Below are 25,186 nucleotides of genomic sequence, written 5' to 3' on the forward strand. Positions count from 1 at the left end.
ATATCCACTTTCGTCACATTGTCGTCGACAAAAGAGTTGTTATACACCCGGGTTACGTTTTCACCACTTCCATACGGAATATTCTTTTCGCAGGTAAGACGAACTAGAAGTGCTCAAAATACCGAACGATACGAGACAAGTTAGTAAATAAGCGTCAACTGCCTTTATTAGGTGGAGTCATCCACGTAAACTGCCGCTCGAAATGAAGATGCGAGACGTATTGACATTGTTGTTCGGCCACATTTTACAATACGCATCTTTCGTTTGACCAGACTACATGCAGCAAGTTTATTGCCGTCGCCGTGATCCTCGAACACCTTTTGGAAGTCGTCTGCCGCTGCAAGAAGGCGCGAGAGCAGACGATTTGTTCATCCAATAAGCGGTCTGCTATCGTAGCGGATATCGCTGTTGCCAACAGAAATCGCAATGTGCTGGCGCTGTTCTTATCAACTTAATTCGTTTATTTAATAACCGTGGCGATTCTGGACGAGCGAATTCACAGTATTACGTTTTCAGATATGAGGAATCGAATGGTACGCTTTGTGGATAGGCCAGGGTGTACGAGACCGTCCCTTTAAGCAAGCGCAGAAGATTGTCTTATCCCATCAGGCAAGATGCAAAGAAAAGAAAATTCATCATGCTTTTGTTACTCCTATAAACGCTTTGCACTATACATACAATATACCATACCACGAAGCCGGAACATGCATTTCCCCGCATTATCAAAACCAGATCTTATGATAGTACCACATTTCAACCGAACTGTTCAGTGCCGAAAGTGATAATTAATAAGAACTGCTAAAATGAACTGGCTGACCTGCACACGACCAGTACTATGGCCTCCTACAGGGCCTTTCCTCCCATCGCTGTCAGGAGAAGAAAGGAATAGACCTAGAATGCCGCAATACACGTGAACAACGGATGTCTTAGTACGTGCCAAAATATGCCCGAGTATTGACGGCGGCACGATATGCAAGAGCAAAGCACTCCCGGAAACCTGTGTCGCGAATTTAAGTTCTCGCGAATTAATCCTCAAAGCAGGTCTGGTCGAAAACGCGAAAATATTTTCCACGCGGAAAAAACTACTTCTACAGTAGTTGAGCGAAAGAGCGCAAGAAATTTGTAAACCAAATCCAGTTAATTACTCGTAAAAATCACTAAAAGTCGAAGCTATTTTTTTACTGGTTTGGCACTGTGTCAGAGTGACCATTGCTACGGCACAGGTATACTACACCCCAGCGGAGTAAAACAATAAAGTCAGGATGTTTATTTAATTAACGAGCGCATGCAAATGAGAAACTGAGCGGCCAGTTTGTGACCGGCGCATCAATGATCCTAACTGAAAAAACTTTCCCCGGTAGGTGGCGCCGCTGTCGAATTATCCAGCCGGGGGATTTTCGTGAAACACTCTGCAGAGGTACCCTGGGACAAGCGGCAGTCTTTCTAATCCAATAGAATATAATCTTATCCAACGCGAGCCAATTCTAATCCAGTACAATTCAGCTCTGATCCAACAATCTAGTTCCAATCTAACACAATCTATTCCTAATTCAATACCAGCCAGTTCTAAGCCCTCTGATTGGTCGATCGTACCTTCTTCCCTTCACGCTGATTGGTCCATTCTAAGCAAACTGATCGCTGATTCGCTTGTATAGCTCCACCCTTTCATGCTAATTGTGGCTTGGCTCCGCCCCTTCACACTATTAGTCCATTCCAAGTCTACTGATTGCTGCTTGGCTGGTTGTAGCTCCGCCCCTTTTCACTAGCTCTGGCCCTACACACTGATTGGTCCAAGCCTACTGATCTCTGATTGGCTGGCATTGCCTCCTGCACGCTAACTGGTCCATTCTAATCCCAGTGAACGCTGATTGGCTGGCTTGTCTCCGCCCCCTTCACATCGGTCTTTCTCCGGTTCAAGCCTAGTTGATTGACTCTTCCACGGTTAGCCTTCACATGTATTCACCAGGCTGCTAAGTCTGCTCCCAAATTGCTTACCTGTCCATTGGTCCAGGTGTGCTAATTCCGGTCATTTCAAAGCCTCAGCTAACATAGACAAGGCCCCACCAGCCGCGGCCACTCCCCAAGTGCTTCTTCTTCATCTCTTAACTGGGTGTTTGCTAGAGCTACGTGGTGACTACATATGTCGCCTGCAGCTCCATTTCTTGTAGCTGGTGTAGGTGGTGATATCCACCTAAAAGTCTTTAGCGTGTGTCACTCTTTAATGTATGACACGTGACACTTTTGGTTTTCGGTCTCATATATTTCAGTCCAGGTTTAGAAGCGGTCTACGTTGGTGCCTTCTTTAGGAAAAACGAAGAGGGCTTTCTCCACTTTCCTTTGCGATTTCGAGCAACGGCTTCAGACAGAGAAACACACACAAGAAGTTGATTTTACCCTTTATTCATTACGTTTTTTAGAGCTTTCCCAAAGGTCCAGCCCAGTTGGATATTGGTCCAGCTAGGACAGCAAATCATTAGTCATTTCTACTCGTTTCTAAGCCCGTACATAGACTGGTAGGCTCTAGCTGCTATTGGTCCATGCTTCTAGCTGTAAGCCACTCATTGGTCAATTTCACTCATCTCTGGATCTAGATTTATCCCTCATATGGAGCTTACTGGTCCAGCTATGTTGCTGGGTCGCTTCCGCAAATCTGTGGATTTCTAATCTCTCCGTCAGCTTATTGGTCCGTAATTCTAGAGCCACACGTAACTAGGTTTCTGTGATCCCTCATAGACACATAGGCTAATGAAACACATATAGACACATAGTCACATAGGCTAAGGACGCCCAACTGCTTATTGGCCCATAATTCTGGCTAGTCAGAGACATCCACTCGTGGGTCACTTCCACTCATCTCTAGATCTCTAAGCTCCCTAACACGTATTTTTCCATGCCTCTAGCTCTCTCATTGGTCACTTCCACTCATCACCAAATTTGAGCTACCTCATTGGTTGGTAGACTCCAACAACTATTGGTCCATGCTTCTAACTGGGTCCATCCATGCCAAACGTCCCAGAGTTGATGCTCGACTCCAGTCGATTTTGTTATAAAAATTCGTATGAATTTATTACTTGGAGAGAGCCACTAAAACAAAGCTTTTTATCTGCCACTGCAAAATAGTTGCCCTTAGGAGTCTATTTAGAGTTCAGAACTCACCAGGACATACGCTGTCTTCCTGGACTTCAGGAAAGCTTTCGACTCTGCTTGTCATTCTTTTCCACTGTGCAAGTCGTCTAATCTTAACCGTGATAGCAATGTGCTAGGATGGATTCATACAGGTCTATTTACAAAATCGCTCACATGCAACGCAGGTAAATAGCACGTGCTCTTCTCTCCTTCCAATAGTTTCTGGCGTCCCCAAGGCTCAGTCCTTGGGCCTCTTTTCTTCTTAACATTTATTAATAACTTACCGGACGCTGTTCAGTGGCGTAGCCACGGGGGGGGGGGGGCTAAGGGGGCTCGCCCCCCCCCCCTACCTGCCACGGGCTGAGCCACGCAAACCGTGCAAATCCGAGGAGAAAATGCTGTATGGGCGGGGAGGGGGGGACCAATGGGACGATCGCGAAAGTTCTTATGTTCTTGCAGTTCCTTTCAAAATACTTCCATTCTGGAATCTGGTGACACGGCCTCTAGACAGCCTAAACGTAATCGCATTGTGAACGTTCAAATCAATTATACTATAGAGTTGCATCTCCTATCTTGCGGTATGCCCAAGTATGTGTGTGGTGGCGCAGCCAGTATCAGGGGGGGGGGGTCGGAACTGGGGCTGGTATTCGTATCGAGCCCCCCCCCCCCCCCCCCCCCCATATTGGAGGTCTGGCTACGCCACTGACTCTGTTTCATCGTTACTAATCGTTTTGCTGATGACTGCGTGCTGTATCGATACATAAGGGCTCCGTCAGACTCCGTTTCTCTTCAGCAAAATCTTGACATCATCAGTGCATGGTGCTCTTCATGGATGCTTCCTCTTAAGGTATCAACATGTGTGCATATGCCCTTTTCCCGCTCCAAGCAAGCTTACACTCTTAAAAATGAACTTACCACATAGCATGCTCCTAACCAACCATCATCCCGAATGACCACGTTCTCGCCCTAGATTTGTTGAAAACAGGAGGCGGAGCCTATTTTGTGCCATTATGCACGGCACAGAATAGGCTCCGCCTCCCGTTTCCAACAAATCAGGTGCGAGAACGTTGTCATTCGAGATGATGGTTGGCTAGGAGCGTGCTATATGGTGAAATCCATTTTTAAGAGTGTACAACTGCAGCTGTGAAATCAACGGATCTCTCAGACATACTGCAACTACGTATAAGTACTTAGGACTGCGTCTCACTTCTAACCTCGCGTGGTTCACTCACGTCAATACCATAATAAATGATACTATAATAGAAAACTTGTCTTTTTAAATGAACCCTAACATTAGCACCTCCCAATGTAAAACTACTTGCCTATTCGGCTTTGATACGAACAACGCTGGAATATAGTTGTGGTATTTGGAGCACACGTACAGCCAACCTAACTGACCTCCTTGAAAGTGTCCTGAAACTTCACCGCATAGCACGCGAAAACGAAAACGAAACGGGAGCACACGAAAACGGAGGCGTACGCCTCCCGTTTTCGAACTGCAAATCAGGGCAGATAACGATATCATTCGAGGTGATGGTTGGCCAGTTGCGTGCTATGCGGGGAAGTTCATTTTTACGAGTGCACTCTTAAAAATGAACTTCACCACATAGCACGCTCCTAGCCAACCATTGTCTCGAATGATATCGTTATCTGCCCTGATTTGTTGAAAACACGGGGCGTACGCCTTTTCTGTGACATTTATGAACAGCATAAGTGTCACAGAAATGGCGTACGCCCCCCGTTTTCAACAAATCAGGGCAGATAACGATATCATTCGAGATAATGGTTGGCTAGGAGCGTGCTATGCGGTGAAGTTCATTCTTAAGAGTGTGTAGTTACAAATACCCTTCTAGTATCTCTTCCAATAAGCGTTCCATTGGCCTTCCCGACGTCGACCTCCGCAGAGAAGATACGTCCGCCTTTGCCTGTTTTGATAAGTTCTTGGTTGGCGCTCATATTCGACCTTATTTCCTTTCTCTCGCTTCATAATGTGTAAGCAATGTGTAATTTGTAATGCATAATGTGTTCAGCAAGTAAACATCGCCGTTACAACTCACTCGCAAATTATTCTTTTTTTTTCTCTCTCTCTCTCTACATTCGAGAAGCGTACACTCTAAAAATAAAACTTCACCGCATTGCAGGCTGTCCGCCCACCATTCGCCACGAATGATAGGGTTGTCGCTTCTTTTCTTTTTGTGGCAATTTTCATATATCCAAATTGGCACAAAAATGCGTACGCCCCCTCTCTCTTCGAATCAGAAGCGATAACCCTATCATTCTTGGCAATGTTTGGCGCACAGCGTGCTATGCGGTGAAGTTGTGTTTTTAGAATGTACCGTGAAAACCGCCACCCCAAACAGTCTGCCCGCCCCTTCCCCTCCCCCTGAAAAAATCCTGGTGGCACCCATGACTACAGCCCTGCCGCCAGAACAAACTGCTTTTTTTTTTTAGTACGACGTGGATGCGGTGCCGACGATGTACTTGCTTATATACGACTTACACAACGAGAATTAGCCGATGTAGGACATAAACATGGACGACACAAGCGCATATGCCTCCAACGGGCTTACTGGTTCAAAGCACCCGTAGGTGCGTGTGCTGGGCACGGACACCGCACTTTGATATCCCTATGGTGGGACTAGTCCCACCATACACTCTTAAAAATGAACTTCACCGCATAGCACGCTCCTAGGCAACCATCACCTCGAATGATATCGTTATCTGCCCTGATTTGCTGAAAACGGGAGGCGTACGCCTTTTCTGTGACAATTATGAACAGCATAAGTGTCATAGAAAAGGCGTACGCCTCCCGTTTCCAACAAATCGGGGCAGATAACGATATCATTCGAGGTGATGGTTGGCTAGTTGCGTGCTATGCGGTGAAGTTCATTTTTAAGAGTATAATATCCCTCTTCAATGAACTGTCTCATGCAAACTGTTGCAAATCGAAACTAGCTTTACACTTTTGAGACTCCGGTTAGCCCACACATAGAATCTGCTCTTTGAAGGGCCGTCACAGTCTTGCTTTTGGGGCAAGGCGTTTCGCCATTCCGTTGTCGTTGATGCCATCACAGGTTCCTTTACCGTGAAAAGCTACAAAAAAAAAAAAAAAGTGCCAAGTAGCAGAAATGCAGATATCATCGGCACAGTTGCAAAGGTTGACATCTTCTTTTTGTTTTTCCACTGTGACGCTCTCCCACCGGGGACAAAAAAGTAGTTTGGCGACATCGGGTAGGATTGACATGATCTCACTTATAACGTTATAAGTGAAATCGAGCCAGTCCTGCCTAGTCCACGAACAGCGCAGAAGGGAGGCAGAAGGGAGCCTGTCCTTCATATTTGAAGAAGGGCCCCTTGATAACGCGATCCGCCCCTGGCTGGGACGTGTCTTTGAACGCGCGGCCGATAACAAGGTCGTCGGGGAAGTACTGCTTGCGATGCTGTTCCGGGAAGATCTTTTCTTAGATCTTTCATTCCGTATTCATTTGTTTGTACCCTAATCCAGGTTGAACATCATTGAGCAGCGTGGCGGGTATCTACAGGACTACGCAGGTGAGCGTTCCGAACATTCCGCGGCCACCCAAACAAGTCAACATATGTATATACGCAGGTTTCGCTTACGTCGGAGGCATCTGCACGGACGCTCGTGTTGGTATAGGAGAAGATATTCCAAAGACTTGGTACCACGTTCGAACTGTAGCACACGAAGTTGGTCACCTGTAGGTTGAAGACCCTCACCAGTCGAATTAAGCAAATTCAGCTAACACCGTGTAAATATTTGCACAGACTAGGCTGTCCCCATGATGGTGATCATGCCCCGAGCGTATTGCATCACTATAGTGGATCAACGCGGTGCCCGTGGAGTGACGGATACATCATGAGCTACATCCAGAATTCCCGCAAGGAGTTCAGGTTCTCTTCGTGCTGCAACGACATGATCAGATATCTTATCCAGTATGTATAAAATAGTCTACAAGAAAAACTGCGTCCATATCGAGACAGAAATAAAAGCTTAATACGTGGATGTAGGCGAGGTACTAGGCTTACGATGCTAGGTATCGTAAACATATAGAAGGTACTTTGCTTAGGATAATGTTAGAACTTTTCTCGTAGCTTTCGAGGCCGCACATGCATGTTGACCAATGACGCCCACATCACGTACAACAAAGAGAAATACCTCCCCGGCAAGTATTTGGGTGCCGATGAGCAGTGCCAGAAGTTCCTGGGATACATACTGAAAAAGACCTACAGTTTAAAAGATGTAAGTAATGGGTCAGAGCGCAGTATAAAGACTTGAAAGAAAGAGGTCCTGTCAAGAATAGATAACTGTCCACTAAATATGTTTCACGCTGCAGACAATGTGCCTTCATTGAAGCGCCGGACATATACACAGGCCGTGGCATCGCTGTACAGGGTGCATAATGGCCATACGAATTTTATTTCTTCGTTAATTTTTATCTAAACAAGACACACCATGTTTTGGACATTTTCTGTGGTCAGCTAACTGTACTAATTGAACCATCAGTAACGCGCTAAAGACGTCCATCCGAATCAAAACAGCGTGGAAATCATGCTGCTTTGAAATCGCAGGCTCAGGAAGAACAAACTTAACGCAGGCCACTCGCCCACAATGCCACTCTGAATATCAACGGCTTTCGTTCGAACGGACGGGTGCCGAACCGCATGGTCCGATGCAAACATAAATTGTGGTTTCTCTTGCACACAGGAAACAGTCTTACAGGTCAGCTCCGCGGATACCTGTAACGATATTCTGGAAGTCGATATCGAGCTGTGTCTGAAACCACCCTTTATTTCCAGAAGACGGCCCCATATTTTAAGTAATCGTAAATTAACCATTCCGAAACAAACATGGGGGCCGCCATTTTTATGACGGCAGTCGTTCACGCTGACGTAAGTGATATCAGTGTTCTTTCAAAGATCCCTCCCTCTCTGCGGAGCATACTGGAATGTAGACTGGTGATGGTGGAAAGGGAGCGTCCGCAGGATTGACGTAGCCTTCTTGATTGCAGTGTTTTCTATCATTATTATTATAATTATTTGTGTGATGGTTTGCTCATGCCAGAATACGTTATTGATATCACCTGTGCAGTTACGATTCGTGCAATTATGTTTTCGCGTTGCCGGCCTGCGGCTAACTGGCCAAGAGCACCGTGAATGTCACGGATTGTCAACACAGCTGTGCTGCGCCTATACATACGAAAAAGATATTTTTGTTGGAATTGTAGTTGTCTTGGATAAAGTAAGTTGATTGGTTGCTTAATTGCAAGACGTTACCTTCGTAGTATCGTCAGTCGTGACGTTGCCCACCTCTGTGAGGCCGACAACGGCGAATCGTTTCACCCCCACCACCCCCACCACCGTATAGTATCGTTACGGCTCACCACCGCTGCATCACTTCATCCGTTGCGCACATCTTGGACGTTCCACGAATAGTAATTACGTTTCTTTAAGGGAATTACAAGCGTGTGAACGAGTTGTATTTGGCAACGCCATGGCATCGTATGCACATTGTAGGTACGTACGTAAGAATTAGGCATGGATGACAACTTTAGCGGCAGATTCCTCGTGAACGTATCTGCCGATATTATACACTGTCGAGAGAGCAAGCACCAGACACAAGAACAAGCAAGATACTTACGTGAGGGCATACATAGCTTAGGGGAGCTTAAGAGCAGGACGAAAACAAAGAAAGGATAAAAAATAACGACGTAATAAACTGCACTGTACAATTACACAATGAAAGTGTGATTATCCGAGATATCTTTGCACCTCACTTCCGCTGGTTTACAAGACCAATGCCGCCATGCGACAACACATTATTCAACCACTAAAAAGAAGAATGCACACATGATCTGGCTACAACATTATTACTTCTGAATCTGGATGTTGGTTTCTGCAGCCAGGTTACTTTTAGTATCAATGCACATTTCCACACATTCCCCAGATACTGCAATTTTACACGTAACATTCACCAGACCATAATTTTATTGCATACACTGAACTAACGTAGAAGTACAGAGGCACCATAGAACAGCCTGGCTGACCTGCATAATGCTCACCGCGTGTGAACAAGTATACACTGCAAGATGGACAAAACCCTGAGGTGTTCTGTGGCCAGTCTTACGGACAAAATGAGGTCATTCCCGTCAGTGAGAGTGCCGGGTTGCAACACCATCACCCCACATAAACGTAAAAGAAGTTTCTTTGTACCAATGTGTGTTTTTACAACCAAGAACAGGACTGTAAAAAATGGGCGCCGTGAATACCGAAACTCAAGCAGTTCTGACGTCACTGCCCTTATTGCTACCAATGGGATTGCCTGTGGCTCTGAGGTATGTGATATCTACGCTTTAGTCGAGCATCTGTTCGAGGGCATGTATTTCGCGAAGTATGACATGTAAAAAACTATATATTTTTTCATCAGAATGCTGTGGAATAAGTGCACCCATGATGTAGCGAACCACATCTATGGTAGCGTCCCAGTCCCTTTAATCTTTCCCTGACAGCTCATATAGGTCAAATAGCTAAAGAACCTGGAGTACAGTTTATCTTGTGCACAGAAAACACGTGTTTATTTCCCAATCGCTACGCTTCTACAGAAGCCACCAATCCATGGCGAATGAGACACCGAAAACCGGGAATCCCAGGGATGATACTGTTTGTACACATTCACTGAAGCCTTTCTGTTGTCCACTTGCAGTTAATGCTTTGCAGAGTTGTCAGTGTTTTAGTGACTCATTAACTGTATCTCTTGCGGTGAGCCTATAGTGTAGCCTCTTCCTTCTGCTCAGGGTCTCATGAACAGCCACCATTCACACCCATGTAGCACATGATGAGATAATAGTCGTCTAAACCAGGGATAAGTTCAGATTTTAGGGCTAGGCATAAAGGTAGACGTCTACTAGTCCCCTAGGGGGTCAGATGTTTAGTGAATGTCTGCATCACGATGTTTACTAGACCTCTACTGGGTTAGATGTTTAGTAGACATCTCAATTTTGAAGTCTACTAGACGTCTACAGTTTTAGATGTTATTTGGACACGTACACAAAAAGGTACACGAGACACCACCGAGACGTTCCACGCTAAAAACCTCCTTTTCGCGTCGTATAGCAAGCTAATATGAATTGCAGACCGTACTTAAACACACACAAATAACAAACAATGTCATGATTTTTCTTTTCACTTGTGCAGGGGGGGGGGGGGATATGTAGAGTTACAATACGCAAAGAGGTTGCAAGGTTGGTGGCAGCTACGAGAACCTGCTACTCCGCATTCGTTAGCGGAGTCTGCAGGCAGTACACGCTGAAATACGTGCGTCACTTGGACACTGGAAGTCCCAGTCAAATAGTGACAGTCAACGTCGAGACGCAGTCAAAGCCTAGAAACCCAACCTGTTGTCTGTCAGGAATCGTAGCAGGGCGTCTGCCGCAAAGTGGCTTCACTTGCTGGACTGTTCCAGGGCCCTAGAAGAACTTTCAAATACTTCCGTATACGGGTACCATTTCTTACTTGGAATTAGCCTTGAAATTCGTCTACTCTGTCTGTATAATTTTATCTGCCTCCTACACACTCTTAAAAATGATGGTGGTGGTGGTGGTGGTGATGGCGATAGGGCTTGCCGTTGTCGGCCTCACGTATGTGGGCAACGTCACTTTTAAATGAACTTGAAATGAAAAATGAACTTCACCGCATAGCACGCTCCTAGGCAATCATCACCTCGAATGATATCGTTATCTGCCCTAATTTGTTGAAAACGGGGGGCGTACGCCTTTTTTGTGATAAATTATGAAGAGCATAAGTGTCACAAAAAGGCGTACGCCTCCCGTTTTCAACAAATCAGGACAGATAACGATATCATTCGAGGTGATGGTTGGCTAGGAGCGTGCTATGCGGTGAAGTTCATTTTTAAGAGTGTAGCTACTGCACTGTTCCTACGGGAGAGGGAGTCAGCAGACAAGCTCGATTTCTTGCAGAACTCCCCCCGCCCCTATCCCGTGCTTGGGATCTGAGATAAACCTCTTCCATCACGGAGCTCGGAAAGGTGACGCGTAATAACTGGAGAAGAAACATTACCCTTTTTAAAGAAAGCAAGTGGTTGAGGTAGCATGCATAAGTATACGCATAAGAGTGTGTTTTCACAGAAGCGAAGTACCTGTAACAGAAGTGGAGACGAAGGAGACCTTTTGGGGCAACATAATTAGCTTCTCGTCAGCCGTTTTTGTGCTCTCCCGTTTTTCGACTATAAACAGTGAGTACCAAAGCACAGATGATGATAGCAGAAAAAAGACAGAAAAAAAAACATTTGCTGCGTGTTACTCGGGCACATCCACATCTTTCAATGCACTAGTACCATCTAAAGGTGGCCACAAGACTACGCCATCAATGATAGATAGTAGTGTAGCTTCACTGCAAGTGAAATTACAAACGTCAATGGTTCCTTTCAAATTAGCCACCCACCGCAGCAAACCTTTCTCCTACAGCTAGAGCGATCCGAGCTTCGAGAAAACACAAAGAAAAGGAGGACACATCTCTGGTTTACCCTCTCCCCCTCTCTTTCGACTAGCGCCACGTAACTTCTGACCCATGTGACCTCCTCCTTTTGAATTTGCAATCGTTACACAAGCCATAACACAAGCTTTCCGCGCTGTGTGCCACGTGCCACATCGTCCGTCTTGCAAAATAGTTCGCGTGATTTCAAATGTTTGTGAGCAATTCGTCCATGGTACAGCTGCCGTAACTTTATACTGTAGCTCTTACTTCAAGATATTGTTTTTGCAATCCCTGCAACATTGCACTGCATGTACGTGACAGCGTTTCAGCCAGTCGCCGGCGGCTTAATCTGTCCGTTATGGAACGATGGAACGTCGATGTGTGAGGTTCGTTTGGGTGTGGGTTCCAAATCTGAAGCGGTTCCTGGGTTCGTCTACAGGATTTCAGCCGTCTATGAGGTATGTAGACGATATATCGTATACGCTTTCGTGAGTGCCAGGCATTTCCGTTCTTTTTGTGGTTTTACCTCTACTTGCAGGCATTGTGAGCGCTGATAGGGAAATCGCAAGATGCAATGCAGTGAGTGTGTTACTAACCGCTCTCTGTGCAAGCGGTATGTTACATATTTTGATGACTCCTTCACACTGACATGCAGTTGTAGCAGTGTGTTTTGAATTTATCTTTCTTGCAGGTTTAAGTTCGTACGAAGCGGCAAGCAACGGATCGAGTCGTCGCAAGTTGGTGATGAAGCTCGATCTCGCCGACGTTGAAGCAAGACGGGCAAACTGGACGGGAAATCACGACAGAAGTGCGAGAAAATGCAAAGCGCGTTGGTGGAGTAACATGGTAGCAAACACGAAGAAACACGTATGAACAGAAATCCCTAGTCCCCAAATCTACGAAAAGACAGAAGAACACCATCGCCGAGGAGCTGACTGCTTGAAGAAAATTTTTAGCCGTCGCTGTTCGTTGGTCGGACATTGCGGATACCTGCCCCATGAGTTTAAGCTTTGTTGATTACGGCGTGTGTGTTGATGATGAACGTTACGCATTCAAGGACATGTAAGGTGCAGATTCAAGTTTGTGTTGCTATTCTTTACTGTTCCTTATGGTTTCTTGCGAGCGATCCCCATCTCGATGATGAATGCTCACACTTCTTTAAGCCATGTAAATAACAGTTGTGTAATTTGAGGCTGCTTTAATATTGCTAGTAATTTGAGGGGAGCGCAAGAGGCGCAGTTCAAATGAGTGAAATTGGAACTTGATGTTCCAAGGGTAACAGAGCATATAGGTTCCAAATTACGGACTGATGTTCACATCAGGGTCATTCTACGCCAAATTATCCAAGGCCCTGCTCGACCACCCCTCAGTTCTTAAGAAAAAACATACTCCGGTCTGCCAATAGGCATTTGCCGAAGTTTAACTAAAAATATTGAACCGCTCTGCAGCTACGACGTCTAAAAATTTAGGCACTTGAGCAAAGAAATCGCCTTTGGCACATTGCTCGGGCCACGCCGTGTCATCCTGTACCACGAAACCCTGTCCACGTGGATAACTCCGCCCTCTTGGCTTCTTCCTTCGTACTGTGATTTTCGTCTTTTGTGTAAATTTTAGCACCTCGGAACTGAAGAGCGGTTCAATATATTTCAGCAACTCTTTGGCAAATGCTTATTAGTAGGACGTATTATGTATGGTATCGTTTCTGAAAAAATGAACTGAGAGGTGTCGAGCAGGACCTTTAGATCATTTGGCATGGAATGACCCATCCGGATTCCCTGGTGTCGTTTTTTGACAGGGTTAAGTTACGGCAGTCGAATATTTGTCAGCTGAACATAACAATGTTCAGCTTATATTGAACTGCTGAAATATTGAACTCTGAAACATTGAAATATTGAACTCTGGTGTTATGAACAGCATAGCATTACAATATGGTTCTGTATGTCACTTGTAAAGTATTATACCACGGACATGCTTCGAAAAGGTAGGCTTTCGACAGCTCTTTTGGGCGCTCTGTATATATTGAAATTTGTTTTTTGTTGGTTGAAATTGTTTTCACTGAATATTTTGTGTTTGAGTACTTACAGAATCAGCCTACGGGAGTTGAAAATGTGTCATCAGGGGACGTAAGTTACTGGAGTTCAATATTTCAGTGTTAAATCTAGAAGTTCAACAATATGTGTCGCGATATTACTAGTTCCTATCTAGCCCTTGATAAGCGCCTGTACCATTACACTTGTTGTGACTGACACGGCAAACAGGTCTGGAGAGGAAGTAGCCTTTTAATCAGGTCCCCCAAGGTCGCCATTTTCCCATGTATTTGTTCCTATCCCGATGCGTGCAATGCCGGAGGCCGCCCTTAGATACCCTCATTGTTACCAGACGTTGGCTTGCGTTGGATTGTAGCGCGCTAAAGATCCAGTTGAAGCACAATCCAAGCCAGGCCAAGTCATCGAAGGAGAAATGGACGACTGTGCCTGCGGCGCCTGGTACGACAGGTACGCTATGTGATGCACGCAGCCGTGCACTAGATCCTTCCGATCGCTCAACACGTTTAAAAACGGGACCAAGAAGTGAAACACGACACAGAAAGTTGTTATACGCGTTTTATTTGGACATATAAAGACTAGATTCATTCGCAGAAACAAAAAAACATTTTGCCCCTAAACTTAGCGCGCTGAAGTGATCCGGAACGGCAACAGTGGGGTATCTAGTGGCGGCCTTCTTCGTTGCATGCTTTTCCGAGGTGAGTTTGGGGGACCTGCCGTCATGTTGCCCGCTGTGTCTCCGCTCGGCAGCTCGCCACGGCGTGGCGCCAGCTGTCCTTCCTTCGCCGCTCCGTTTAAATTCGCTCACGAGAATACTCCTCCTACCAATTGAGCTAAGCTATTTTGTTCTTTTCCACCTTGAGCTAAGCTAACACACCTTCCCAGCGACTTCCAGGGTGCGTCATCTGAAGGGACAAACCAGTCACTCTCTCTCACTCATCCTCCTTTCACTCTTACATTTTTGCTCACTCACACACACATTCATACGACAGGGATCGACGCAAGCGGCAACTGTTGAACATAGGCAGCATTGAAGCGGCAACTGTTGAATTTCTTAGGCAATTTGAGGCTTTGTATGTATTTGTCCCTTCTATGTTGTTCCAGCCCCAGAACATCAGTTCTCTCATGTTCAACAGTTGCCGCTTGCGTCGATCCCTGTCATATGAATGTGTGTATGAGTGAGCAAAAATGTAAGAGTGAAAGGAAGATGAGTGAGAGAGAGAGAGACTGGATTGTCCCTTCAGATGACGCACCCTGGAAGTCGCTGGGAAGGTGTGTTAGCTTAGCTCAATTGGTAAAGCCCTGGATCGGTAATCCAGAAGGTGTGGGTTCGAGTCCTACAGCTGGCTAAACTTTTCTGTGACTTTCATCTCTCATCGTTAATTTCTTAGGCAATTTGAAGCTTTGTACACTCTGAGAAAAAAATGAGTTGAAAGGGAGTTTAAGTCAAAGTTACACCCCCTGCACGTTATTGGCTCGCTTCCAAGTCGCCGCGCCGCTGCATTTTTTCTGTTTACATGAATTTCTTCATTCTTTACTCCCGTTACTTAAGTATTACTCCCCAAGGGAGTGTTATAGAGACCCGTCGGAAAAGTCAATATACATTTCCACACTGATGTTTTTTTACCGTTGCTTACAGCAGTATATAATAAAGATATTCCATGTACCATCACTTGAATGTTTCAGTCAATTCTTGCGCTTAAGTATAAAAAATGCATTATTGTTTAATTTGTTTTAAGCAGTAATACTAGTGAAAGGTATTATTAAGTTCCCAATAGAGTAAATCTAACCCTACCAAGTGGTTTACTTCACACCCGTATGCAGGGTGTATGAGGAGACCGGTATGGGTGTAAATTAAACACCTCGACCCTGGGCGTCTATTTTACTCCATGGGCCCTAGGCGTTGCTTTCACTCCCGAAAGGGAGTGGTTGCTTGCAGTGTGGGTGTTTGGGCATTTTACCCCCGAAAAGGAGCTTATTTCACTCCTTTTTTTTTTCTCAGTGTGTATGTACTTGTCCCTTCTATGTTGTTCCAGCCTCAGAACATCAGTTCTCTTACCTGTCTGTAAGTCTATCTGCTCCCATTTGCTGCAAGGGTATGGCTCCGATGACGATATACACCACTCCGGTGTTCCGTAAACTTTTGTCGGGACCTGCACATTCACTACTCCCCTTCAGTTGTTCGAATGTTTGAGTCCCTGCAAGTGAAGAATGCAGGACAATTGCTTAGTAATCCCTGCTAGCTTGCGAGATGAACGACCTCGTAACATACTGATTCAGAATGTTCGAGCACACACTACTGTTGCCTCGATAAGTTCACAGCACTCAACCTCTGATTTCGTGCCACCGAATCATGCACGAAATCAACTGGGAACTTGGTACGAAACATCTTTGTGGTTAGCGTACCTGCTCGTTCGGGCAAGGAGCACGGCATTCTAACAATTCTTTCACACCGCATCTGTGACAAAGTGACACGTTTGACGAAGTTCCGTGTGCTTATACTTATCAGTGGAAGTAAAACGATGATGATCAGATTTAGACGGAGAGGACGGTGTGCGTACGTACGTGCGACTTTCGATTTCACTTTCAGCTTGTCGATTGCTGACGATTGCGAAACTGCGAGCAATTAAACAAGCCAAGAAGAGCGAAATCGAAAGCTGACCGTGACGTCAGTTGTTTTAGCTGACGATCGGACGCCAAACCAAAAAATTAGATTTCTCCCTAAATACAGGGTATTCATCCTAGCTCTATGGAAGAGGTACATTTAGGATGCATCAACCTTGTGCCTGCTCGTTTTTTATTTTTTATTTTTGTGATCAGTGACAGTGAGTTTTTTGCACGGAGCTGACCTTTAAAGAATTAACAGGAGCATGCCACATATCTGGACGTGGGAGTTCCACGTGAAGAGAAAGAAATGAAACTTTCACGAGGAAAGAAATGACACTCGGCCTTGCAAATTGTGCCCGGGTTCCTCATGAACCACCATTTTTAACCAGAGTTTACCATTCAGAATAGCCGCCATTCTGAATTTCCCGCGTACCAGACGTAAAAGCCAGCCCCGGCGCTTACATTAACCTTGGACCACGACCACCTCTACAATTATTAGTTATGATATTATACTAATTATTATACTACATATTATACTAATTATTATTAGTATCATTATTAGTTATTATTAAGTATTATAAGTATTATAGAGATGGTCGTGCCTTGAACACAGAGCTAGAAACACTTCTAATAGTTCGTTTCTTCCCCGGGAATTTTATGACCAGAGAGGGTACAGTGACTAATCCCCAGAGGAGTAGGTGTTCAAAGAGCCGATGAAGTGACACGTGTGGTGTGGTCAGATATAGCATATTATCGCATACGGCGTGAACGAACACGTCAAAATCCCAGAAGTATTACTTGAGTATTATAATACTTGTAATACGAGTTTTTGCGTATTGTACGTAGTATAGATACTTTTCTGACACCTGCATTATAATACGTAATACAAAATGTATTACAGTAATGCCCAGCCCCGCGCGGAACTACGCGTATGTTGATATCGTTTATTGGAGACAAATCTCGTTGAACCTTGTTAAACTAGTAAAATATGAATACTTACATTCCTTACGTTCCCTCCCGACCTGGTTGGTTCATATAGACCCCGGACAGAATGCGGAATACAACTAATATCATATCAGTTGGCAACATTACTTAATGTCCATACGCAGGTTCACCTCCTAAATATAAGCAAACTGAAAAATTGGGCGCCTTCTCTTTGCCGCTGATGAATGACATGTTTTCACTTCTGTTTCTTGTGCAGTGTTTCAATTAGCGTAGCGTCCATATGTTTTTTTTTTTTTTTTAACATAGACATTCTGGTATTGTACCAGAATATGCATTTGGTTGATGTACATAGGCTCTGTGCATAGGCTTTTTTTTTCGCTGTGTTTAGGTTGTGTTTTGTATCGCTTATGTTACTTGTATCGCTTGTACTTAAATTGCTTGTGTGCTCCACTGCTGAAGGACCGGGGCTGGGACTCGTCAAACCATATTGCGTGGCTTTTTTTCCCACTACCCTGGGCTTACTGTTGAAGTAAGCAGAACAAAGATAAATGAAATGAAATGAAATCACGGCGCACAGTACACTGAGTTGTACATGGAAACGTAGGGTAGGGCACGACAAACGTAGGACATGGGTCTAAATTTAGATTTTTGTAAAATCTTAATCTCACAGCAGTGTTTTATCATAATCATTTATATGATTATGATATTATAATATGACAGATAATACATACAAATCACGTATAAATGAAATTATCATTTTATTATATCACTGATCATAATCGGAGCGCACGAGACAAAAGACACAAAAGATTAATATGTACCAACTATCCCAGTTCATAACTGTCCGAATAATGAGTCGCCTCCCACTGCAGTGTCCAAAAACTTTACAGGTGCTCCTAGGGCAGGGCGTTGGTGGGTTGGATTTGGCATTGGCCCAAGCAATTTTGACAGTGAGATGGAAGAGAGTCCAGCTGAATTAGATATTCTGAAATTATGGATCAGAAAGGGGGGAGGATTTATTGGCAGAGAAAAAAGAAAAAAGAAAGGACCCCTTCAGGTCCTTTCGACCGAAAGGTTCGTGGTGCGGGCAATAGAGAAGGATTCCATACCAGACTCTTTTTTTTTGGGGGGGGGGGGGATTTATGTTATAAGTAGCAGAACACGTCGGGAGACGAGTTCAATTTCTCCTTTTTTTTTTCCTGCAAAGAAACAAACCACCGCAGTGACAGCGTCTAGGAGAGCAACTTGTCTCAACCGGTAACGCCACTGATCTGCACAAGTCACATCGAATCGCATTCGACGAATTAATGCAGAATCTTAACGGGAGGTGTTTCGTGGCATGCGGAAAGCGAGCGTTTGATCCTCCCCCCGAGCGGATTCCGCTCGGTCTTCCACTTCACCCTTTCCTCTCCTACTCTCCACCACTTTCCTCTCCTCCTCTCCACCACCTTTCCCTTCCCGAGAAACATGCCGCCTAATCAGGCAGGCAGACCTCTCGGGTTCCTCCCAACGACGCTCCTCCTCCTCCTCCATCAACTCTTCTCAGTATAGATGGAGGGAGAATGTCAGTTGTCCATTGGAGGCAGTATCCGGCCTTGGTGCTTTTTGGGTGTCGGCGGTCTTCACAGGACATATAGAAAATGACGCGTGTAGGCCTGATTTACAAATAACGCACGTTGGCCTTCATCTATTGTTGCAGTCTGATCTTTGGTAATGCCTTGTTTTAAGGGCATATGCCACACCGTGTAGCACCTCGGCAGTTTCGAGCAAGATGGCAAAATCCTTGGCAGTTACAGAACTGCATGAGGCCTACTATGTTCTCGTGGACTATGAGGGTCTGAAATCCGAGGGCAATTCGGCGGGGAAAAACGGATTGTGGGCTGAAAAGTCAGGATGACGCTGCGTAACGGAGTCAACGGAGTGATCACCGCCATCTGCTGCCATGGAATGCCGAACCTGTCGCCTTGCAGATATAACCCCAGCGTCTTTGTGGTAGAGCACGAAATCGTCGTGCGAGTGCTCTTTGAAGACATCATAAATCTTGCCCATATTTCTGGCATGCGATTGAGGAATTGACGGTAGTAAAAAGATTGCGGGCAGCCGCTTCAGACCGTACGGAGACAAAGAGAGAACCATATCGGTGGAAAAGGTGGTGCATAACCTGTTGTTGGGCTAACAGGCGTATCTCGCTAGCGACTGCATTCACCTTCCAGAAGGACTGATCACTAGATGTTGTGCGAAATAGTATGCATAATACCAACGGCTCGGTTCTGTGACAGTGGTGAACGGGCCATCAAGAGTTATAGCAGTGTTTGCATCGTTCATCTAACCTGTCTGGTAGGGAGCGGCCGGTACCGAAGTGTCCATGGCGTTAGCATTCATGTCTTGCGGATTGTCGGCATCACCCGAGTCAGGGCTCTCCACCCGTGGTCGTTTGGCAGGACTGGCAGGGACCTGTTGAGCTGTAGAAAGCGCTATACAGACATCGGACCTCCCATCCATATTACGGCGGGGGGTCCATGAAATGTTACATTCCTCCTTTCAAAAACCTGATGGCTCCAAAGAAGCCTAAGCCTATATAAATTTTGGATCTGTTCCGGAGCAGCACAGGAGAAGCGCGACCTTTCCCTTGAACTACTTTCTCTCATGCAGATATGTTATGTGTGTATATATATTTCTTCTTCCTTTCTCAGGAGTTAGGAATAGCTGCCAACCGGAGATGCAGACTTCTTTGTCATGCCGCAGAAAGTATCTACGGCTACGAGACTCATCTTGGAATGTTCGCCGTCGACGGCACCCGTTGCGCCGATAAAAAAGTAAGTTGAAAAGAGGGATCGAGGATTCGCAAAGTATAGGTTAGTTATGTCGAGTCTGGTCAAGAGACTAAACGTCTTCGGGTACGGACGGGAAATCTTACCGGGATAGCCGGGGAGGGAGGCGGGCTTCAAACGTAGCAAATCGGTTCACGCATGTTGCAAAGGTTTCCTTCCACTGAACTGCGCTCAACAAGTCAATGTTCCTTTGCCAAAGTTCGTCCCTATAGATGTTTTTACGTTAGGAACATTACAATAACTCACGCAGGTAATTGTCTTATAATGCAAATGTACTTGTTCTGGCTTATTTCTTAATCTTAACTAGCTTAACAGTACGACAATTAGAGACAAAAATTATTTCCTTGTGTGTTCTGGCTGTCTTTTACAACTTCGACAACGGCGTTCCTGTCCCACTTGCGCCGAATGTGTTGATAGCTCAAACGCCAAGGACAGAAGAAGAGTTCGATTTACGTTTGGGGTGCAAGTCACCCAGAGCTTCTATTTGTAGATACACACAAGTGGTGAAAACCAGTGGTTCACCATAGTACTAAAAAGAGGCTTGCTTGAAAGACACTTCCCACTCGGAGAATTGATGTATAGGTCGAAGCATCTACAACATGTACCAAATATCACTTGTGTTACCCGATAATATGAATGAGATCTCCTCTAATGAATGATTTTTTAGTGTTCCGTCGTTGGAAACACTGTCGAAAGAACGGCTTGAATACAAAAGTTTCGGGAACAATCCCAAGTAGAATGGCGCACATCAACTCCCAACTGGACAGCACAAATATAGAGCCGTGAAAGTTGAACTTGTTATTGGAGAGAAATACATCGCTGGATCTCATCTCAACGCTCGTTATTGACAATGGCGAGCGAGGTGGTTCAGATCGGGCCAATGTGTTCAATGAACATTGCATTAATATTGAAGATTGCCGTGGCCATAGCGCACCACTTTTTCTAGCCTGCAAACTCCGTCTTTCTTGGACCTACAGACGAAGCGGAAGTTTCTTCCACCATTAGATCTATGAAAAACTCTCGCGCCCTGGATGCCTTCGGATTGGACACGAAGAGCGTCGAATACGTATTCCACATTATTTCCCCACTTCTTGCGCACATTTGTAATCTTTGTATAACGCAATGCACTTTTCCAACAAACATGAAAATTGGCAGAGTAGTACCTGTGTTCAAGAAGGGCGATCATAACGTGCTATCAAGCCATAGACCTATATATATCCTTCCACACGTCTCCAAGATCCTAGAAAAAGTCGTTAATAACAGTTTAGTGGATTATTTTGAAAAGCATAGCATACTATCGTCAAGACAGCACGGGTTTAGACAGAGAAAGTCAACGCAACTAGCGCTTCTACACCAGATATATATTTATCCTTGACAACTTCGAAGAACCACCTCAGGTGTGTACATTGATTTCTCAAAAGCATTCGACACCATAAATCCTTATCTGCTCCTAGCCAATCTGGACCATTACGGGGTTCGCGGACAGAGCATTTCGTTCTTTCGATCCTATACTTATCTGAACGCTGTCAGTAGGTTTCACTTCGCCATGAAAGTAACTCTAGTACTCTTCCTATCATGGCGGGCGTACCCCAAGGCAGTATAATAGGTCCTCTATTATTTTTGCTATATATAAATGACTTCACATTTATTCACCGCAACATTATACTTTCCACGGACGACGTATCTTTACTGGTGACTGGGAGACGCTTAATGGCATAATTCAGGACACTAATGATACATTGAGCTCTATCGCCAATTGGGCGTACCACAACCTCCTGAACATTAATACAGACAATACTATAGCTCCCTTATTTGCAGCACGATGATCAAGTACTGCCTCAACCCGTGACCTGATTGGAAATTCAAAGATAAATTTTACTGATAGTGCCAAGATCCTGAGTGTCATGGTTGATAGTAAATTACTATGGAATAAGTACATTTCATTCATGGCATCCCAGATCAGCAAAGTCCTTGGTCTGCTTCAGAGAGATGAGTACCTTTTATCCACTTGTAGTAAGCGGCTGATATACCAGAGCCTGATCCAGTCCCTAATTAACTACTGCAGCCTTGTATGGGATCCGCATCTAAAACGTCCCTTTTGCGGTTGTTCCTGCGGTTCCTTTTTCCCGGACCGATTACGGTTTAGGAAGATTGCGGGTTGCAGTCCCCCGTCAATTAAACTACTTTCACCAACACTACACTGACCTCATAACGACATCACTTCGAAGCATTACGAAGGAAATCATTAATATTGTTGATATGCCATTTAATATTGCTCAGATTACGTACATACACCAAGTATTTGCGTGTGTAATATAATACAACTTTGTTACAAATGCGGTGCATTTGCGGTATTCCTATCCGCTCTTTCTTTTTTGTCTTTGTCTTTTGTTTTTGTGTGTTCTTTTACTGTACTTGCGTTTCTCTTGTCTTATTCCCCGTGCATTTGTCGCCGTTGTCTGTTGCACGTGGAGCCGCGGCGTCTCTCAAGCTTTTTTAAAGCTTTTTAGCCCGGGTCCACCCGTCATTTTAGATAGAAATAAACGAATTGAATTGAATTGAAATTGGAAGGCATAACAATACACGAGCTGAAAAACTAGTGGCACGATGCAAAGTATAACCGCACTGATATCAATTTCTTGTTCCACTTTCCAGGTATGCTACAACGGCTACTGCAAGAAGATACCTAAGATTAAACCAGAAACATTAGCGGAATAAAATGGTTGTCGTTTTTCAGAGGACGTTGCTGTGATAGATAAATATACTATACATGACTGTAGCAGAGTTGCCAAAGAAGTCGCAGAGGAAAGAGTCGCCAGATTCGTGGCTGGCAACAATAATTACCAGGCTGGATTAGTAAGGGCCCTTTAAAGTCACCTTTGGAGGCCTGTATCGCAGTCGAAAACTAATGCCGTTTTAGGGCAGAAAATTCGCACACTCTCAGCCTTCTCTGAGGGGTTCTGCAGCAGCTAGCATTCAAAAATACAGTTCCCTATACGCTTCCCTGTACGTGTTTAGTAGTCATAGGGAGATATGTCCTAGGCTATAACAGAGGGTTTTTCAACAACAACAACTTTATTACAAGACGATGACTGGGGAATTTCATCGCCAGGGGCGATACTCTACCCCATTGCTGGTGGTAATGTGGCGAATGAAATAATGAGCCCCTTCGCAATAAGGACCAAAATCCTATGCTATCCAGAAAGGTGAAGGGAGCTTTGAGGGCAGAGCGTTGGCAGGCTGGATGTGGCCAGGGAGCAAGCAATTTTGTGAGAGAGAGGGGGCGAGAGTCTAGCTCGTTAAAGGACCTGGAGTGTACGGTTCGGGAAGGTAGGTAGTGTGTGCAATGGAATAGAAGAATGGGCTCTAGATCTTCTACAGCACCGCAGTGACTGCAGTGGGGAGAGTCCCAACCTCAAGCGGTAACGCCACTGTGCGGTGAAAGCCACATCGAGGCGCATTCGACAAACGAATGCGGCGTCTTGACGAGAGTTACGTCGAGGCATGCGGAAACTGAGCGCCGGATCAACTCTATTTAGCAGGGCTGGGGGGAGAATGTCAACGGTTCATTGGTGGGTAGCCTGAGGAGTCACGAGGCGTCGAAGTACGGACCGACGATCTCCCCTCAGCAGCGCAATACGTGCCCATCTCCGAGACGAGAGAGCTGCTTCGGCGGCACTGTTGGCCTGTTTATTGCCTTCGACACCACCATGGGCTGGAACCCATTGGAAAACCAGCCTGTGCCCTGCTTCGTAGACTACTTTCCATACACATTCCATACACATACATTTCCACACATCTCCTTAACCAACGGTGCGGATGAGCCTCCTATGCAGGAATTTTCAATTGCTTGCACCGCAGATGTTGAGTCAGTGAATACGACCCAATCCCGTTGGGTAAGTGCTGCAGAAAGAAAAGTATGGCATAGAGCTCCGCAGCTGTGCATGACGTTTGATGCGAAAGGTGACGTCCTTCCAGTACGCCTTCGGATGGGATGACGAATGCCAATGCGGACTTGCCATTTCGAGACACGCCATTGGTGTATGCGTCGGCAGAGGTAGAAAACTTCAGGAAGGACTTCAGCGGGAACCTGATCTCTGCGGTCCTGGAGGTCCCCAAAGGAAGGGGCCCCCACCAAGCCCTTCCGGGGCTTGGTGAAGCTCTTTATGACTTCCTAAAGTATGCGCACTGTCATCCTCCTCCTCCTCTGGGACCTGCCAATTTGGAACCCAATTCAAAAACAGAACCGGAACTCAGCCAATTCGATTTTAATCTTCTACTCTCGAGCGTTGATAAAGCACGCGCGAAATCTGTATTTAAAAAAAAAACTGAAGAAAGTTTTCACCTGGCAGGCGGATAATGTTCTAGTATATAATGGGAAGTGAATCAGTCGCTCAAACATTGTGGTTCTCGTGAGCTACTTAGCACGTAGCGCGCTCATCAACAAACCCAGTTGGTACAAAAAGTAGTAAAAATTATAAGCGCTCTGAAAATATCCCGAATTGCCCGCTGGAGCAAATATGGGGTCCCTAAAGAAAGATCAATCAAGGAGTAAGGGTTAGAAGGGGTGGCTGAGTACTGACGTTATCACAAGCTCACGCGCAGCGAAGCTGTCGAGCAGCTGAAAAACGAAGATGCTTACACCCTTCACAAGCTGGTAAAGAAATTTAAGTGGCGCATTATCATCGCAACTCACGTGAGTGATTTCTATCAGGCGGATATCCTGGATATGCGTAAATATAAGAAATTTAACAAGGGCTATAAAAGGAGCTATAAGGGATTAAAAAGGGCTATAAATATATCTTAACGGTCACAGATACACTATCGACGTACCTGTACACGGTCCCCATTCGCACAAGGCGCCCGCAAGAAATAAAGAAAGTTTTCCAACGAGTTTTCTTTCATGGAATTCCGAAGAATCTCCACTGATCGTAGAAGCGAATTTTGGGGTTCCCCCATTCGTCAGTCTTTTCAGTCGCTACTAAACCATTATGTAACACAGAGTGGTATGAAAGCGGCCTCGTGTGCACGCGTACAAAGGACAATTAGAGAAAGAATAGCCAGACATTTCACTAGTACGGGAAAGTTTTAAGGAACTGTAAACTGAAATTTGACCCCCCT

General features: G+C 45.2%; 1 protein-coding gene across 2 annotated transcripts in view; it reads left to right on the forward strand.

Moving 5' to 3' along the window:
* Positions 1-22,801, forward strand: part of LOC135391644 (venom metalloproteinase antarease-like TtrivMP_A) — a 74,420-nt gene extending 51,619 nt beyond the window's left edge. For both annotated transcript variants that reach the window (XM_064621970.1, XM_064621971.1), the window contains exons 9-14: positions 6,632-6,678; positions 6,737-6,845; positions 6,913-7,080; positions 7,240-7,387; positions 19,928-20,050; positions 22,721-22,801. In XM_064621970.1, the coding sequence (XP_064478040.1) occupies positions 6,632-6,678; positions 6,737-6,845; positions 6,913-7,080; positions 7,240-7,387; positions 19,928-20,050; positions 22,721-22,783 (658 nt within the window). In that variant the 3' untranslated portion in view covers positions 22,784-22,801. The remainder of the gene's footprint in view (positions 1-6,631; positions 6,679-6,736; positions 6,846-6,912; positions 7,081-7,239; positions 7,388-19,927; positions 20,051-22,720) is intronic.
* Positions 22,802-25,186: the final 2,385 nt, after the last annotated feature.

Source organism: Ornithodoros turicata, chromosome 4 (assembly GCF_037126465.1).
Source record: "Ornithodoros turicata isolate Travis chromosome 4, ASM3712646v1, whole genome shotgun sequence".
In the NCBI taxonomy this organism is placed as follows: domain Eukaryota; kingdom Metazoa; phylum Arthropoda; class Arachnida; order Ixodida; family Argasidae; genus Ornithodoros; species Ornithodoros turicata.